At 41.4% G+C, this 17,709-nt stretch overlaps 1 protein-coding gene across 8 annotated transcripts in view; it reads right to left on the minus strand.

The window, feature by feature from the left end:
• ULK4 (unc-51 like kinase 4) overlaps nucleotides 1-17,709 on the minus strand; it is a 703,273-nt gene that overhangs the window by 672,541 nt on the left and 13,023 nt on the right. For all 8 annotated transcript variants that reach the window (XM_030935299.1, XM_030935309.1, XM_010374299.2 and 5 more), the window contains 2 exons: nucleotides 6,730-6,829; nucleotides 4,127-4,266 (listed from right to left, as the gene is read on the minus strand). In XM_030935299.1, the coding sequence (XP_030791159.1) occupies nucleotides 4,127-4,266; nucleotides 6,730-6,829 (240 nt within the window). The remainder of the gene's footprint in view (nucleotides 1-4,126; nucleotides 4,267-6,729; nucleotides 6,830-17,709) is intronic.

Genomic DNA, 17,709 nt, shown 5'->3' on the forward strand with positions numbered 1-17,709 from the left:
GAAAACTTCAGGTTTGAGGAAAGATAAGTAATGATGAAAATAAAACAATCTGCACTTGCCAAGCCTCAGTGTCAGCTATAACAGGATTTGGAAACCTAGCTGTCTGAGGTGTTTATTCAAGTGAGGAAGCACAATGCAGAGTTAAGATTAAAGTTGGAGATCTGGATTTTACACCCAGGTCCACCATTTACTTGCTGTCTGACCTTGAAGAATGTATTTAACCTTTCTAATCCCCAGTCTCTTCACCTGTAAAATGGGAAAAATAATACCAAACTCTTCAGACTGTTGTAAGGATTAATCGAAGTTATACAAGTAAAGGGTTTGTAACAGTCGCTGGCATGTGACAAGTGCTCAAGTCTGCTAATATAATTTGTGATTAGAATCTATGGATTGTTGAAAACATGCCAGGAACTACTCTTCTGTTACTTTTATCACTTCCTCTATTAAAAGTATTTCTAGATAGGTACAATGGGTCAGGTGGCTTTGTGGCTTTTCAAGGCTATGTAGGGTCAAGTGCAGTGCCTCACACCTGTAATCCCAGCACTTTGGAAGGCTGAGGCGGGCAGATCACTTGGTGCCAGGAGTTCGAGACCAGCCTGGCCAACATGGTGAAACCCCATCTCTACTCAAAATACAAAAATTAGCTGGGCATGGTGGCGGGCGCCTATAATCCCAGCTACTCAGGAGGCTGAGGCATGAGAATCACTTGAACCCGGGAGGCGGAGGTTGCAGTGAGCCAAGGCTGCGCCACTGCACTCCATTCTGTATGACAGTGAGACCCTGTCTCAAAAATATAAAATTAAAATAAAATAAAGGCAATGTGAAGTTAACTCTTAACTTCTAGTCACAAATACATACTAAGGATGTCTGCTGGTCTACAATAGTGGCTTTTAAACTTATGTGAGCATCAGAATCCCCTGGAAGACTTGTTAAAGCACAGACTACCAGTCACTACCCCCAGAGTTTCTGCTTCAACAGGTCTGGGATGGGGCCCATTTCTACCAAATGCCAGGTCAACCTAATGCTGCTGATCCAGAGGACCACTAGCAGGGATCAACAAAATTTTTTGTGGTTGGTAAAGAGCCAGCTAATAAATATTTTAGACTTTATGAGCCATACAGTCTTTTATACTTCAATGTCATTTCATTTTAATGGAATCTCATACTTCAAATCTGTTGTTGCACAACGGTAGCCACTGACATTACATAAACCAAAGGTCGTGGCTGTGTTCCAGTGAAAGTTTACTTACAAAAATAGGAATCCTGCCCAACCTTTGCTAACCCCTGTTCTAGAACACAGGTTTAGGTTACAAAGCAGCCTGAATTTTTCAGATCGTAACAGCTGATAATAAATCTCATTAAACAACTCCCGTATAGATATCAGCAAACTACAGCCTCTGGGACAAACCCTGGCCACTGCCTTGTACAGCTATGAACCAAGAGTGTTGAATTTAAAAAAAAAACAAAAAACAAAAAACCTATCTGAAAACTGCCACACCAGCCGGGCGCGGTGGCTCAAGCCTGTAATCCCAGCACTTTGGGAGGCCGAGACGGGCGGATCACGAGGTCAGGAGATCGAGACCATCCTGGCTAATACGGTGAAACCCCGTCTCTACTAAAAAAATACAAAAAAACTAGCCGGGCGCGGTGGCGGGCGCCTGTAGTCCCAGCTGCTCAGGAGGCTGAGGCAGGAGAATGGCGTAAACCCGGGAGGCGGAGCTTGCAGAAAAAAAAAGAAAACTGCCACACCAAAAAAAAAGGTAATTAAAAAAAAAGGTGGGGGGGTGGGGGGCGTTGGCCAGGCATGGTAGCTCACACCTGTAATCCCAGCACTTTGGGAAGCCAAGGCAGTAGGATCACCTGAGGTCAGGAGTTTGAGACCAGCCTGGCCAACACGGTGAAACCCTATCTCTACTAAAAATACAAAAATTTGCCACACACCTGCAGTCCCAGCTACTCGGGAGGCCGAGGCGGGAGAATTGCTTGAACCCAGGATGCGGAGTGTGCATGAGTTGAGATCACACCACTGCACTCCAGCCTGGGCAACAGAGTGAAACTGTGTCTCAAAAAAATAAAAATAAAATAAAATACTTTTTAATGTGGTTTTTATATTTCTAAATGGTTAGGAAAAAATCAAAATAATATTTCTAGACATGTAACAATGAATTATATGAAATTCACATTTCCACATCCACAAATGAAGTTATTGAAATGCAGCCACATCCAGGTATTTACAAATTAGCTACAGCTGCTCTCAGCACTACAATGACAGTTGAGTAGCTAGAGACTTGAGGCACATATGTGACTATTTCAAACAAGAACTGCTATTCATTATACAGGACTTTATGGAGTTTTCTTTTTTAGGTTTAATTATCTTCTCATACAGATGGCCTGCAAAAATAAAATTCTTAAATGAAATATTCAGCTTTTTATTTCCTTGGCATATACTAAAGAAAAAGTGGCCGGGTGCGGTGGCTCAAGCCTGTAATCCCAGCACTTTGGGAGGCCGAGACGGGCGGATCACGAGGTCAGGAGATCGAGACCATCCTGGCTAACACGGTGAAACCCCGTCTCTTACTAAAAAATACAAAAAGCTAGCTGGGCGAGGTGGTGGGCGCCTGTAGTCCCAGCTACTCAGGAGGCTGAGGCGGGAGAATGGCGTAAACCCGGGAGGTGGAGCTTGCAGTGAGCTGAGATCCGGCCACTGCACTCCAGCCTGGGCGACAGAGCGAGACTCCGTCTCAAAAAAAAAAAAAAAAAAAGTAAAAACTCAGACCAGTAATATGTACAATTCCTCAGGGTATGTACTTATAAAGACAATAATTGACGTCACCATGAGCACACTACTTACCAAAAAGTATCCTAGAAACTTAACCTAAATATAATAGGTAATCCTCACAAATATCTTGAAAAATCTATCTCCATGTGACAAAGAAACTAAGGCAAAGAGAAGCAGGGTAACTTGTCCGGATTCACACGGCTTCTAAGTGTTAGTGTTGATGGCAACTCAGAAGCCAAGTAGGTTTCATGACTCTACTATACTGAAGCACATTTAGTTGTGGATAATTTTACCAAAAGAGAAAATATTTGATCCATAATATCAGGAGTCATACATATATAGCCAAGAATGCCACTATCAACTAAAACAATGGTTCATAAATGTGTATGATGACTTAAGAGTTAAGAGGGCCTTATCTTATAGACATTATTGGGTTCAACATTTACAATGTAGGTTAGTAGCATTAAGTGATTACTCAAAGAGCTCTGAAAAGGAGACTTCACATTCAAAAAGCAACTTAGACAGGTAGCTAAAATACAGTACTATATATTTCCTTTCATTTATTTTTTTTATTTTATTTTTTTTCCTGAAACAGAATCTCGCTGGAATCCCAGGCTGGAATGCAGTGGCGTGACCTCAGCTCACTGCAACCTGCGCCTTCCGGGTGCAAGCAATTCTCCCTGCCTTGGCCTCTCAAGTAGTTGGAATTACAGGTGACCACCACCATACCCAGCTATTTTTTGTGTTTTCATTTTTTATTTTTTTATTTTTTTAAAACAGAGTCTTGCTCTGTCACTAGGCTGGAGTGCAGTGGTGCAATCTCGGCTCACTGCAACCTCCGCCTCCCGGATTCAAGCAATTCTCCTGCCTCAGCCTCTCGAATAGTTGGGACTACAGGAGTACGCCACCACACCCAGCTAATTTTTGTATTTTTTGTTTGTTTGTTTGCTTGTTTTTAGTTGAGATAGGGTTTCACCATGTTGGCCAGGATGGTCTAAATCTCTTGACCTCGTGATCCACCCACCTCAGCCTCCCAACGTGCTGGGGTTACAGGCAAGAGCCACCGCGCCCGGCCTTTTGTGTTTTTAGAAGAGATGAGGTTTTGCTATGTTGGCCAGGCTGGTATCGAACTCCTGACCTCAAGTGATCCGCCCGCCTCGGCCTCCCAAAGTGCTGGGATTACAGGCATGAGCCACCTGTGCCCTGCATCCTTTTACTTTAAAAAAAGATTAACTAAAATTTCAAGATGTTCTATACCAAAATTTTATCTAAAAATAAAAACATCTTTGAGAAAGCACTCTAAATTGAGACAGAAGCAGTTAGAAAATCAAAAACTTTCATGAATTACCTTCCCAGGAGAAATGTCACAAAAGAGAATGCCAAGTTTATGAAGATGATATAATCCAGTAATCAGGTCAATCCCAAATTCTCTCACAACGTCTTCTGGGAGGTTTTCATCTTGAGCAATAACTGTTTTTAAGGAACCACCTGCAAGAAGTTGATTAAAATCACCCATTTCAACCCCCTACATCACCCGAGAGGTTCCATGCTGACAGATACGAACATTGAAAAATGATCAAGACAGTAAACCCTCACAATCTGGTCGAGGAACACACATGTGAGTGAATACAGTGGCCCAAGCACTGCAACAGAAGTCTATGCCCAAGCACCAGAGACAGATTCAGGAAAGTGCCTGCTCCCTATGGATGAATGGTGAGAGGCAAGCAGGTAAGATGAAAGGATAATACCCTAACAGCTGCAAATACTAATGGTAAATACCCCAAAACTGTGCACTTAAATCAAATTATGCAAAGTATACTCTCGTTTACTGTTGTGCTGTCAAGTCACATTCTGCAAAGTACTGCATGGCAAAAAAGACTATGCCTTTCCTTAGCAGATAATCACAACCCTTAGCATATGCCAAAAATGAAATAAAAGGCCAAAGTCAGGCACATTGAGAATCCCATTGCTATATTCTTCCAAGGTCCCAGTTACTTCTCTACCATCTAAGTGCCAGAAACAACTTTTTTTTTTAAGGGTCAAGATTACAACAGCCAATCCATCAACAGATGAATGGATAAAGAAAATATGGTACATATATACAAGGGAGTACTATTCAGCCATAAAAGAGAGATTTTGTCATTTGCAACAACACGGTTAGAACTGGAGGTCATTATGTTAAGTGAAATAAGCCAGGCACAGAAAGACAAACATTGCATGTCCTCACTCATTTGTGGGAGCTGAAAATTAAAACAATTGAAATCATGGAGATAGAGAACAGAAGAATGGCTCCCAGAGGTTGGGAAGAGTAGTGGGGAGGTGGCAGGGAGTGGGGATGGTTAATGGGTGAAAATAAATAGTAAGAATGAATAAGAACTAGTACTTGATAATACAACAGGTAGCTAAAGTCAATAACAATTTAACTGTACATTTTAAAATAACTAAAAGAATATAATTGGATTGTAACACAAAGGATAAATGCTTGAGGAAATGGACACCCCATTTACCCTGATGTGCTTATTACACACTGCATGCCTGTACCAACTATCTCATGTACCCCATAGATATTAATATACACACCTACTATATACCTACACAAATTAAAAATTAATACAACAGCCAAATTCAGAAAAAGTAAAGTCTCTGCTTGCATTGGAAAGTTGAATATGAATTACTATGATGAAGGGAAGAGGTATTTGGGGTTTTATTTTGTTTTGGTGGGTGAGGGGCCGTTACAGACGTAGGCATGTTTTCCAGTTAGGATACCACATCTGGTCAGCTGAAGCAAAAAACTAATTCTAGGACTATCTCTTGATAACCTTATCTACGGAAGTAATTCAACCATAATTCTGTCCTATTGATTCAGAAAAATAAAATCAAGTAAGTTATTAATCCAAATTACTTAAGTTTTGTAAATTCTGTGTCAATATGATAAGTTAGATTCACAAAGCTAGTAATAATTATATCAATATTCAATTATCCTTTATTGTTACTCAATGTATAAACAGAAGTACACTAACAGTAGTACTTCATAGTAGTTAACAGTAGTACTTAGTAGTGGTTATTACATTTTTTTCCCTGTTAAACTCTTAAAATTTTGAAACTAAAAGCCTAGATAATATGTATTTAGTCACCTTTCTCCCTGTATATAGTCCTAGAAAGCTGTATGAAGGAATAGCTATAATTTGTTATCTCTAATTATTTGTTGGTTCATCTTTGTACTTTTTCACATTGCTTAAAATTTTAGGAGGTACAGTATGCTTTTCACAAAAACAAAAAGATACTTTATAAATGTATTAGCTAATTAATAGCTAGTCAACTTAAAATGTTCGTTTTTATTCCTTGGGAAAATATTTTTGATAAATTAATCACCACTTTAAAACATTTCTAAATTTTTATGTACGTAATGTAATAATATACCAAAGTAGGCCGGGCGCGGTGGCTCAAGCCTGTAATCCCAGCACTTTGGGAGGCCGAGACGGGCGGATCACGAGGTCAGGAGATTGAGACCATCCTGGCTAACACGGTGAAACCCTGTCTCTACTAAAAAATACGAAAAACTAGCCGGGCGAGGTGGCGGGCGCCTGTAGTCCCAGCTACTCAGGAGGCTGAGGCAGGAGAATGGCGTGAACCCAGGAGGCGGAGCTTGCAGTGAGCCGAGATTGCGCCACTGCACTCCAGCCTGGGCGACAGAGCGAGACTCCATCTCAAAAAAAAAAAAAAAATAATAATAATAATAATAATAATAATAATATACCAAAGTAAACTCAACCCGGAACTGAATTTACATAATTCTTTTTCCCAAACATCTTTGCTCTTCACCCTTCCCTAATACCCACAGAACAATAGATTTTCAAGTTAACATAGTAAATAACATCAAAAGTAACAAAACTTACAGCATTTTTTTTTTCAATATTATATTCATAGCACTTTTTACCTATTCTTTCGTACCTGTGCAGAGTTCCACCACTAGCCAGAGGTGATTGCTGGTTTCATACCATTCATGAAAAGTTACAATATTCTTGTGTTTAATTTCATGGGTGAGACGGACCTATAAAAACACAGAGCATTCACTCTAAAAAGAATATTCCTAAAACTCTTACATCTACTGAGAAAAACCTAAATATACAATTGGTAAGTGGATAAGAAAATGGTGACATTTATTTGGTGGAATTCTATACAGATATTAGAAATCATGGTTATGAGGGCTAGTTACACAGAAAAATACTATCTTAAAAATAAACTTTTTTGGCCATGCACGGTGGCTCACACCTGTAACAATCCCAGCACTTTGGGAGGCAGAAGTAGGCGGATGACTTGAGGTCAGGAGTTCAAGAGCAGCCTGACCAACATGGTGAAACCCCGTCTCTACCAAAAATACAAAAATTAGTTGGGCGTGATGGCACACGCTGTTCAGTAGCCTGAAATTCAAGCTACTCGGGAGACTAAGGCAGGAAAATTGCTTGAACTCAGAAGGCAGAAGTTGTAGCGTGCCGAGATGGCGTCACTGCACTCCAGCCTGGGTGACAGAGCAAGACTCCATCTCTAAATAAATAAATAAATAAATTTTTAAAAACTTGTGTAATACTCTTTTGCATGTCTCTGTAAATACAAATTTGCAAAAGAATTATTTATAGAAAAATGACCAGAGGATATTCATCAACATAGCTACTGTTATTCGTGAAACTGCTGGTGTTTTTTAATTCTATTTTTCTCTCATTTTCTATTGGCTATACTAATACACACTACTTTCATAGCCAAGAAAGAAAAAATAATTTTAAAGGGAAAAAAATTTCTGCTAAGTAAACATAACCTACCTACTCAATAATACAATAGTTAACTAAGTTGTATTATCAACTGCCAAAATATTGTCAACATTAAAATGTATACTTAATTTTATTACATAGAGGAATGAGTGTTATAATGTTAATTGAGAAGGGCAAAAAACAAAATAATACCACGACTAAACCATTAAAGAACAAACTCAGAAACTAGAAGGAAACAAACCAAGACATGAGCAATGATTATCTTCTTTTTTTTTTTTTTTTTTTTTGAGAAGGAGTCTTGCTCTGTCATCCAGGCTGGAGTACAGTGGTGCGATCTCAGCTCACTGCAACCTCTGCCTCCCAGGTTCAAGCAATTCTCTGCCTCAGCCTCCCAAGTAGCTGGGATTACAGGTACACACCACCATGCCCAGCTAATTTTTGTATTTTTAGTAGAGATGGGGTTTCACCATGTTGGTCAGGCTGGTCATGAACTCCTGACCTCAAGTGATGCACCTGCCTTGGCCTCCCACAATGCTGGGATTACAGGTGTGAGCCACTGTGCCCGGTCAAGCAATGATTATCTTTAGGTGATAGGACAATTGCCCTTTTTTCTTCTATTCATTTTTCCCTATTGTCCAAGTTTCTACAGTGAAGTTGTATTTTTTTTTGTTTTTTAATTTTTAAAAGAACTCTCAGAAGGATTCAACAATCTACTTTTAAAAATATTCCTGATCTGGCCAGGTGTGGTGGTTCACGCCTGTAATTCCAGCACTTTGGGAGGCCAAGGCGGGCAGATCACAAGGTCAGGAGATCGAGACCATCCTGGCTAACATGGTGAAACCCTGTCTCTACTAAAAATAAAAAAATCAGCCTGGCATGGTGGCGTGCACATGTAGTCCCAGCTCCTCGGGAGGCTGAAGCAGGAGAATGGCGTGAACCCAGGAGGCAGAGCTTGCAGTGAGCCGAGATCGTGCCACTGCACCCCAGTCTGGGCAACAGAGCGAGACTCCGTCTCAAAAAAAAAAAAAGCAATTCCTGGTCAGTGGCAGTGGCTCACGCCTGTAATCCCAACACTTCAGGAGGCCAAGGCAGGAGGATCACTTGAGCCAGGGGTCCCCAACTCCTGGGCTGTGGACTGGTCCAGGTCCATGGCCTGTTAGGAACCAGGCCAGACAGCAGTAGGTAAACAGTCAGCAAGCAAGCATTATTGCTTGAGCTTGCCTCCTGTCAGCGCAGCAGCAGCATTAGATTCTCACAGAAATGCAAACGCTATTGTGAACTGCGCATGGGAGGGATCTAGGCTGTGCACTCCTTATGAGAATCTAACGTCTGATGATCTGAGGTGGAACAGTTTCATCCCGAAACAATCCCCACCCCATGAAAAAACTGTCTTCCACAAAACCAGTCCCTGGTGTCAAAAAAAATTTGGGGACCAGTGCCACAGTTTTATATATATATATATATAAACATATATATAAACATAGAAATTGACCCTTCTAGTTTTAAAGCTTGAAACTTATATCTGTTTTATTTGAACTCCTTCCTCAGGAAAGGACCTCCAAGCCTCTCAAAAAGTATCAAGGAACTGAAGCTCACCAGATCACCACAACCAACCATGAGGAACTGAAGCTCACCAGATCACCACATCCAACCATGAGGCGCCAGGCCCCTGAGTCATCATGATTGCTTCCTTTCACCTCCAAAGGCCTGTTTTCCCACACGATGCTACATTTCTTTCCCGTTACATGAACCCCTAATTTTAGTCAGTCAAGGAGATTGGTTTTGAGACTGAGCTCCCATCTCCTTGGCAGCAGCACCTGATTAAAGCCGTCTTGCCTGGCAATAGGTGTCATCTCAGTGATTCGTTTTCTGTGTGGAAAACAGCAGGTACTAGACCAAACCCCTGGTGTTTCAGTAACAGTTTTAACACAAGCCTGGGCAATATAGCAAGACTTCATCTCCACTAAAAAATTTTTTTAATTAGCCGGGCATGGTGATGCAAACCTGTAGTCCCAGCTACTCAGGACACTGAGGCAGGAGGATAGCTGGAGCCTGGGAGTTCAAGGCTGCAGTGAACTGTGTTGCACCACTGCACTCCAGCCTGGGCAAGACAGCAAGACAACAACTCCAAAAAAAAAAAAAATAGAAACATTCTTACTTATTTTCTGTTCGTTAAGTATTAAAAAAAAAGAGAGAGAGAGAGACATCCTAGATGAATCCTACTGTCATCAATTCACCCTATTGCAAAAGGTATCTTTACAATATGCACACTGATCTTAAAAATGTACATTTCTGTAAGATCATAAGAATACTTGTGCATAAAAAACAAATAATAAAGACGCAAAAGCCTATCTGTTAAAAAATGCTAAGTTGTTCTGGAGATTTTGCTCTCTCCTTCTAAAATTCCACTAAATATGAAAAATAAAACCACAAAAATGTGTGCATTACTAGCAAACCATCAAGATCCAAAATGGCTGACAACTAACAAAGTGCTTTCAATCGTGTTCTTTTTTTTGTTTTTGAAACAAGGTCTCACTCTATACCCAGGCTGGAGCACAGTGGCACAATCATGGCTCACTGTAGCCTTCATCTACTGGGCTCAAGGGATCCTCCTCCTCCCTCAGCCTCCAGAGTAGTGGGGACCACAGTTGCACCACTACATTCGATTGACTTTTTTGATTTTTTGCAGACACAGGGTCTCACTTTGTTGCCCCAATTGGTCTTGAACTCCTGGGTTCAACCAATCCTCCCACCTCAGCCTCTCAAAGTGCTGGGATTACAGGTATGAGTCACTGTGCTCAGCTTTAAAACATAAATAAATAAATAAATAAACTTTTTTTTTAAAGTCACATCCAAACTCTACTACCACTTAACACAAACAGATGAGCCCATATATACAGAGCTCCCCATTTTAAAAATGAGACACTCTGTGAACAACTAGGTGGGCTCATGCTGTAGCACAATTAGAGGAAAATGGATCCACATAACTTAGAAGACAGACGAGTTAAAAAACAGAAAGCAAAGTGACCAAGAGAAAATTTAAGGAGCAACTTGTAAGAAACTACAAAACTAAAATTAAAAACTTAGCCAGGCATGGTGGCACATGCCTGTGGTCCCAGCTACTAGGGAGGCTGAGGCAGGAGGATCCCTTGAGTCCAGGAAGTCAAGGCACAGTGAGCTGTGATCACATCACTGCACTCCAGCCTGAGTGACAGAGTAAGACTCTGTCTCAAAAAAAAAAAAAAAAAAGGAAGAAAGAAAGAAAGAGAAAGAAAGAAACTGTAAAACTAATAAGGCCACCAAAGAATAAGGAAGACCACCTGGTGTCCATGTTTAAGGACTCCCACTGATTCAGGCACAGGAAGGGGGAGGTCCTGATGAAAAATAAATGGGCACGGCAATTACAACAGAATCACCAACAGAATCTGGGCCCCAGCACTTCCTTCCAGCACTCCTCATCATTCAACATACGCCCTATGCCTACTCTTCCAAATGCTGGGCCAAACTGCCTCTCAAAGTCTTGCCCTCCACCTTCACCTCAACCACCTATCTCCATGGTTACTCCACAGACCTACAGTGTTCAATGTGGGAGCAATGTGCCACATAGGGCTACTCAGACTCAAAAAGTGGCTTGTCTGAACTGGGATGTGCTACAGATGTGAAATACACACAGTATTCTGAAGACTTCATACCAAAAAATAATAAACAATATCTCAATAATAGTTTTTACCGGCCAGGTGCAGTAGCTCACGACTGCAAACCCAACATTTTGGGAGGCCGAGGTGGGCAGATCACTTGAGGTCAGGAGTTTGAGACCAGGCTGGCCAACATGGTGAAATCCTGTCTCTACAAAAAATACAAAAATTAGGCAGGCATGGTGGTACATGCCTGAAGTTCCAGGAACTCAGGAGGCTGAGGCAGGAGAATCACTTGAACCCAGAAGGCAGAGGTTGCAGAAAGCCTAGATTGCACCACTGCACTCCAGCCTGGGTGGCAGAGCAAGACTTCATCTCAAATAAATTTTTTTAAAAAATAGTTTTTACCAATTACATGTTGAAATGATCACACATTGTGTACACTGGTTTTAGAAATATATTACCAAAGTTAGGCTGGGCGCGATGGCTCACGCCTGTAATCCCAGCACTTTGGGAGGCTGAGGCAGGTGGATCACAAGGTCAGGAGATCGAGACCATCCTAGCTAACATAGTGAAACTTTGTCTCTACTAAAAACACAAAAAATTAGCCGGGCATGGAGGCGGGCACCTATAGTCCCAGCTACTCAGGAGGCTGAGGCAGGAGAATGGTGTGAACCCGGGAGGCAGAGCTTGCAGTGAGCCGAGATGGTGCCACTGCAAGACTCTGTCTCAAAAAAAAAAAAGAAAGAAAGAAAGAAAGATATTACCAAAGTTAATTTCGCCCATTTGTTTTTTATTTTTCAATGTGGCTACTAAAAATTCAAAATTAGATTTGTGGCCCCCATTATATTTTTATTAGATGGTGTTGCTAGACTTTTACTAAAAACTGCATTACCACCAAAATCTCTTTCACATATCCTAGCCTGTGACCATATACACACGCTTTCCAGCTCACTCCCACGAGCATTCCAATTCTGGTTAAACTCAACCAACCCTCCACATACTCTGCAGCTACTCAAGCAGGTAAAGTAGAAGCTCCTCAAGCACGTAAAGCAGAAACAAACGGTGCTGTCTGATTTACTTTAAACGTATGATCACAAATCTCAAATGGCCCAAGACAACCTGCTCTTCAAGTGACCATTCACACCTCTTTTTTCCTCTCCTTCCTACCTCCTAACTGATGATTGTGCTTATTTCAGGGAAGGTAGAACCAAACAGGAGAAAACTTTCTCAGGCTCCTGGCATGGAGTCCACCCACTTGCATCTTGTACCATGCCCTGCCTCCCCTCAATTACCCATGCTCCTTCCAAAAGCCAAAGCCTCCCCTTGTATACATGATCCCAACCCCCCTCAAACTTCACTTATATAACTGTCTGCTCTCCACATTATGCTCAGTATTTTTCCATTGCTATTTTCCATTTCCTATTTTCCATAGACCATTTCCATCAGCATACACACATGCTGCAATTATTATCCTTATGGAAAAGCTGCTAGTTGCTTACCTAAATCTTTAATAACAGAATTCCTATATGACAAACACAGCCTTGTGCCTGTCCAGAAAAAGATTTCTCCCGCTCCTGCCCAGACAGGGGACACCAACAAGACGTGAACAGGGTCAGTAGCTCAGGTTTCCTGGAAAACACTTAATGGGGTTTATTCAAGGTAACCCCTTGGCACCTCCTTTCTTTCCCTTCCTCCCTGGAAAGCTGACATGGTAACTAAAGCGACAGTGGCCATCCAGCAACTGTGAAATGGCCTTGCACATAAGCCAAGTTAAATAAGGATAGGAGAGAAGAATGACAAGGAATTGATGACATGGTAGAATCAGTTTGCAAGTGCAGTTTCCTTTACATGAGAGAAAATAAACCACCTGTTTTAAGACATGTAATTTCACAAGAGGATGAGGCAGGAGAATTGCCTGAACCCAGGAGGTGGAGGTTGCAGTGAGCCGAAATCATGCCACTATAATCCAGTCTGAGTGACAGAGTGAGATCCTGTCTCAAAAAAAAAAAAAAAAAAAAAAAACCATGTCAATTCAGATCTCAGGAGTCAGAGGTAACTCCTGATAACTTTTTCCATCTCAACCTCCTGTCTCCATCCAGTTATCATCCCATTTCTCTGCTCCTTGATACAGCAAAACTCCTTAAGGATGGCCTCTACCTTCTCTTCCCACTCCCTCTTTTTATAAGAAGTGTACTTATTTATTTTTGTAGAGATAGGGTCTTGCTATGTTGCCCAGGCTGGTCGCAAACTCCTGACCTCAAGCAATCCTCCCACCTCAGCCTCCCAAAACACCAGGATTACAGGAATTAGCCACTAAGCCCAGCTTGCTCCCCCTTAAACATATTCTAATTCCAGCTTTCATCCCCATCACTTTCTGAAACCACTCTCTTCAAGGTTATCAGTGGCTTCTCCATTGCCAAATCCTCAGTTCTCACCTTATTAGCAGCATCTCACACAAGTGGTTTATCTCATCACCATATACTACTCTTTATTTGACCTCCATGACATCCCATGATTTGGCCAATATTTTTAGTTACAGAGAACAGAATCTATTCTGGCTAACAAAAGGACTTATAAGGGGCCTAGATAACTCCAGAATTGATGGAAAGTGCCTGAAACAGAATCTAGGCTCAATTTCTGGAAAGAATTCCCAAAACCACACCATAAAACTTAGCCACCAGAGGAGTTCCTATCTCCATCAGAACATTAAGGAATCAAGACTCTGCCATCACAGCTATCACAGCTGTCAGCACCAAAGTGCTGCCTCTGCCACCAGTAGGAAGCCACCACATCCAAACCATACTGCCTCTGCCTCAAGATGTGCTGGCAAATGGATGTCTTGGGGCCTTTACCACTTACATCAGTTTGGAATCCAAGTGTCCTTCTACTGCATCTAATTAATTTCATCACAATCCCACCTAGAACTCTGGCTGCAAAGAGTCTGGGAATTGCAGTTTGTAGCTCCCCAGAGCCTGCAGAGCAGGAGAACATGCCAGAATGGGTGATGAGCAATCCACAGTTACCCACACTCTCCAGCTCCCCTTCTCTCTCACTGGATGCTCCCTTTCACTCTCCTTTGCTAGGTCTTCCTTCTCCTTATACTTGCTAAATGTTGCAGTGAAGGTCCTGAGTCCTCCTCTATCTTCCCTCATATTGGCCTAATGTCTATAAGCTGATGACATATAATTTTGACACATAAAGATACACAGCATTTCCATCCCTCCAGAAAGCACTTTGTGCCCATTTCCAGATGTCTTCCTTAAATTTACATCTCCACCCTGATCAATCCCCTAAACTGCAGACTCAAATACCCAATGTCTTCCAATGGGCACCCAAAATTAAAATGCCCGAATCCATTGTTTTCCTAGTCTTTTTTCCCTCAGTGTTATCACCATCCTTCCAGTCATGTAGGCCAAAACCCTAGGATAATCATTGACTTCTCTTTCACACCTCACACCCAATCCACGACCAAAAACGATCAGCTGTACTCTACACATGTATTCATACTCTTCATTCACAGAAAGTCAAAACCAGCAAAATTAATCTGTGGAGTTAGAAGTCAAGATCATGATTACCCTTGGGTGGGAAGAAAGAGACTGGCAGGGGGCAGGAAGGGCATCTAAAATACTGCTCATGTTATTTCTTGATTATGTGCTGGTTTCACTGGTGTATTTGTTTTATGAAAATTTAAGCATACAATTATGCTTTCCCGTATGTATATTTTACTTCAATAAAAAGATTCACTCAAAATGGAATACATTTTAGTAATAAAGGAATAACTATAATACTTGCAGTAACACAGGTGAATCTCAATAACATCTTAAGGAAAAGAAGTGTGACACAAAAAAGTACACACCACAGGAACCCATTTACTTGAGGTTCAAGAACAGGCAAAATAATCTACAATGATAGAAGTAAGAACGGTGCTGGGGGCAGTGTTGAAGATGACATCTGGAGAGGTCAGGAAGCACTTTCTGGAGGAATAGACAGACTATTTCTTGATTTGGATGTTACATGACTGCATACATTTGTTAAAAGTCATTGAACTATACACTACACTATTCAGGTGTGCCTAAGACCTCAAAGATCCCGGAATCACACTAATGCCTGTACTAGTTATTCCTCATTCTCTTGGAATCCAGTACATTTCCCAATAGTACTTGTTCTACTTGGAAAGGCATCAGTTTACCAAGGTAGTGAAATTTTCCCTGGGGTTGTGCTATCCACCCTTATAGCCAGCATTTGTAGTGTGTGTCACAAGTTGTATTCTCATGGTGAGATAGTTTCTCTGTTGTGATCAGGTTTCCCTGTTGCAGTCAAAGAACAAGTGATTTAATCGGGTAAGTTTTACAGAAGATGGTGGCATTTGTTCTGGATCCTGATAAGCCTAAAAAGTATCACAAAGCTTCTTGTCTGAAAATTTCTCCCACAGTGACCCTCCTGCAGTCTTTGAAATTCCCTATTATCCATTCCCCTGAATTAAGCCTTTGACAGACACCAAAATGCTATCAAAATGTGATCACAGAAGGGGATGATACTTCAAGGAAAATGAATTTGTTACATTAGCTAGACACATCATCCAGCAGGGTCCTAAAATGAAGGAACAAGAGACAGGTAAATTATGACACCTGAAAGTGGTTATGAAAAGGTCCAAAGCAAGGGAAAGTACTGAGGAGGACTGTCAACGCGACAACTGAGAACAGCCAGTGGGAAGCATGATGGTAAATGCTATATGGAGAAGAGGAGAAAAAAGGCCATGAAGTCAAACTCTTCCTTATATGTAATTTTTTTCTTGGCCTACCCTGCTGGCATCCTCAACTGGAGAAGGGGCATAGGTACCATGATCCGACAGATCTGAACCAACTATAGATCAGGATAATACTGACATCATAGGCAATTGTGAGAAGTGAATGCACCCAGCACAGTGGCTGAAACATATTAGATATACTCAATAAATGGTAGCATATGATGAACTTCTGCAAAGGAAAAGAGTAGAAATGCTTCTGCAAGGTATGAGACACAGGAGTTTCCAAGAGCTAAGACGCCTAAAAAGCAGGGACTTGGACAACCATTTGAATGGAGTGTTCATACATGCCTTGATTCCTCTATCTCACCTTTCTTACCAGATCATAAGCTCAAAAGTACAGGATCTGCCTCTGACTGATCATTTCGTCCTCTAACACAGCAGACACTCAACAATACGCTTTTGCTGTTGAAGCGAGTGAATGAATCTTGGGAAAGAGATAGGCTTCTCCAGGCTCTATAAATCAGGAATAAGGCAGCTAGGAAACAGTGGCCTTTCTATATCCATTAAAACTCTTGCACATGCTGAAACTACCCTCATCCTTCTTTCCCACACATGACCCCACATGTCTCTTCTCAACTCTCTTCCAGTTCTGGGTATTTCCCTCTCCATCTATGCGTTCTCCAGGTATTTCTTGTTCCAGTAGTGACTATGACATAACAGACATCATGAAAGAATATTTAAGCCGGGCACAGTGGCTCCCACCTATCATCCCAGCATTTCAGGAGGTTGAGGTGGGCGGATCACTTGAGGTCAAGAGTTTGATGGCAGCCTGGCCAACATGGTGAAACCCCGCCTCTAATAAAAATACAAAGATTCACTGGGCATGGTAGTGTGCACCTGCAGTCCCAGCTACTCAGGAGGCTGGGGCAGGAGAATCGCTTGCACAGGGGAGGCAGAGGTTGCAGTGAGCCAAGATCACACCACTGCACTCCAGCCTGGACGACAGAGTCTGGACTCTGTCTCAAAAAAAAGAAAGAGTGTTTATTAAGTGTCAGGCACTATACTAAGTATCTTACTATCTTAGTGAAAGCTAGATATGTCAACAAAATACAAGCAAATTGAATTCAGCAGCATATTAAAAGGATTATGCACTGTAACCAAGTGGGTTTATTCCTGGAAAACAAAGATGATCGAACATATGAAAATGTAATATACCACATTATGAAGGGGAAAAAAAAGTATGATCATCTCAATTAATACAGAAAAAGGACTTGGCAAAATTCAACAACCTTTAAAAAAAAAAAAAAAAAAAAAAACTCCACAAGCTAGAATAGAAGGAAACTATCTCAACATAATAAAAGTCATATATGAAAAAGCCAAAGCAAACAACATACTCAATGGTGAAAGAGTAAAGCTTTTCCTCTAACATAAAGAAGTAGGCAAGAATGTCTGCCTTCTCCACTTCTAGTCAAAATGGTATAAAAAGTCCTAGCCAGAGCAATTACACAAGAAAAAAAAAAGGCATCCAAATTGGAAAGGAAAAAGTAAAATTAACTCTGTTAACTCTGTTAACTCTGTTTGCAGATGGTATGATTGATTTTATATGTAGAAAACCCTAAGGCCAGGCGTGGTGGCTCATGCCTGTAATCCCAGCACTTTGGGAGGCCGAGGCGGGCAAATCACCTGAGGTTAGGAGTTCGAGAGCAGCCTGGCCAACATAGTATCTCTACTAAAAATACAAAAAAATTAGCCAGGTGTGGTGGCAGACACCTGAAATCGC

Source organism: Rhinopithecus roxellana, chromosome 1 (assembly GCF_007565055.1).
Source record: "Rhinopithecus roxellana isolate Shanxi Qingling chromosome 1, ASM756505v1, whole genome shotgun sequence".
NCBI classification, from domain to species: domain Eukaryota; kingdom Metazoa; phylum Chordata; class Mammalia; order Primates; family Cercopithecidae; genus Rhinopithecus; species Rhinopithecus roxellana.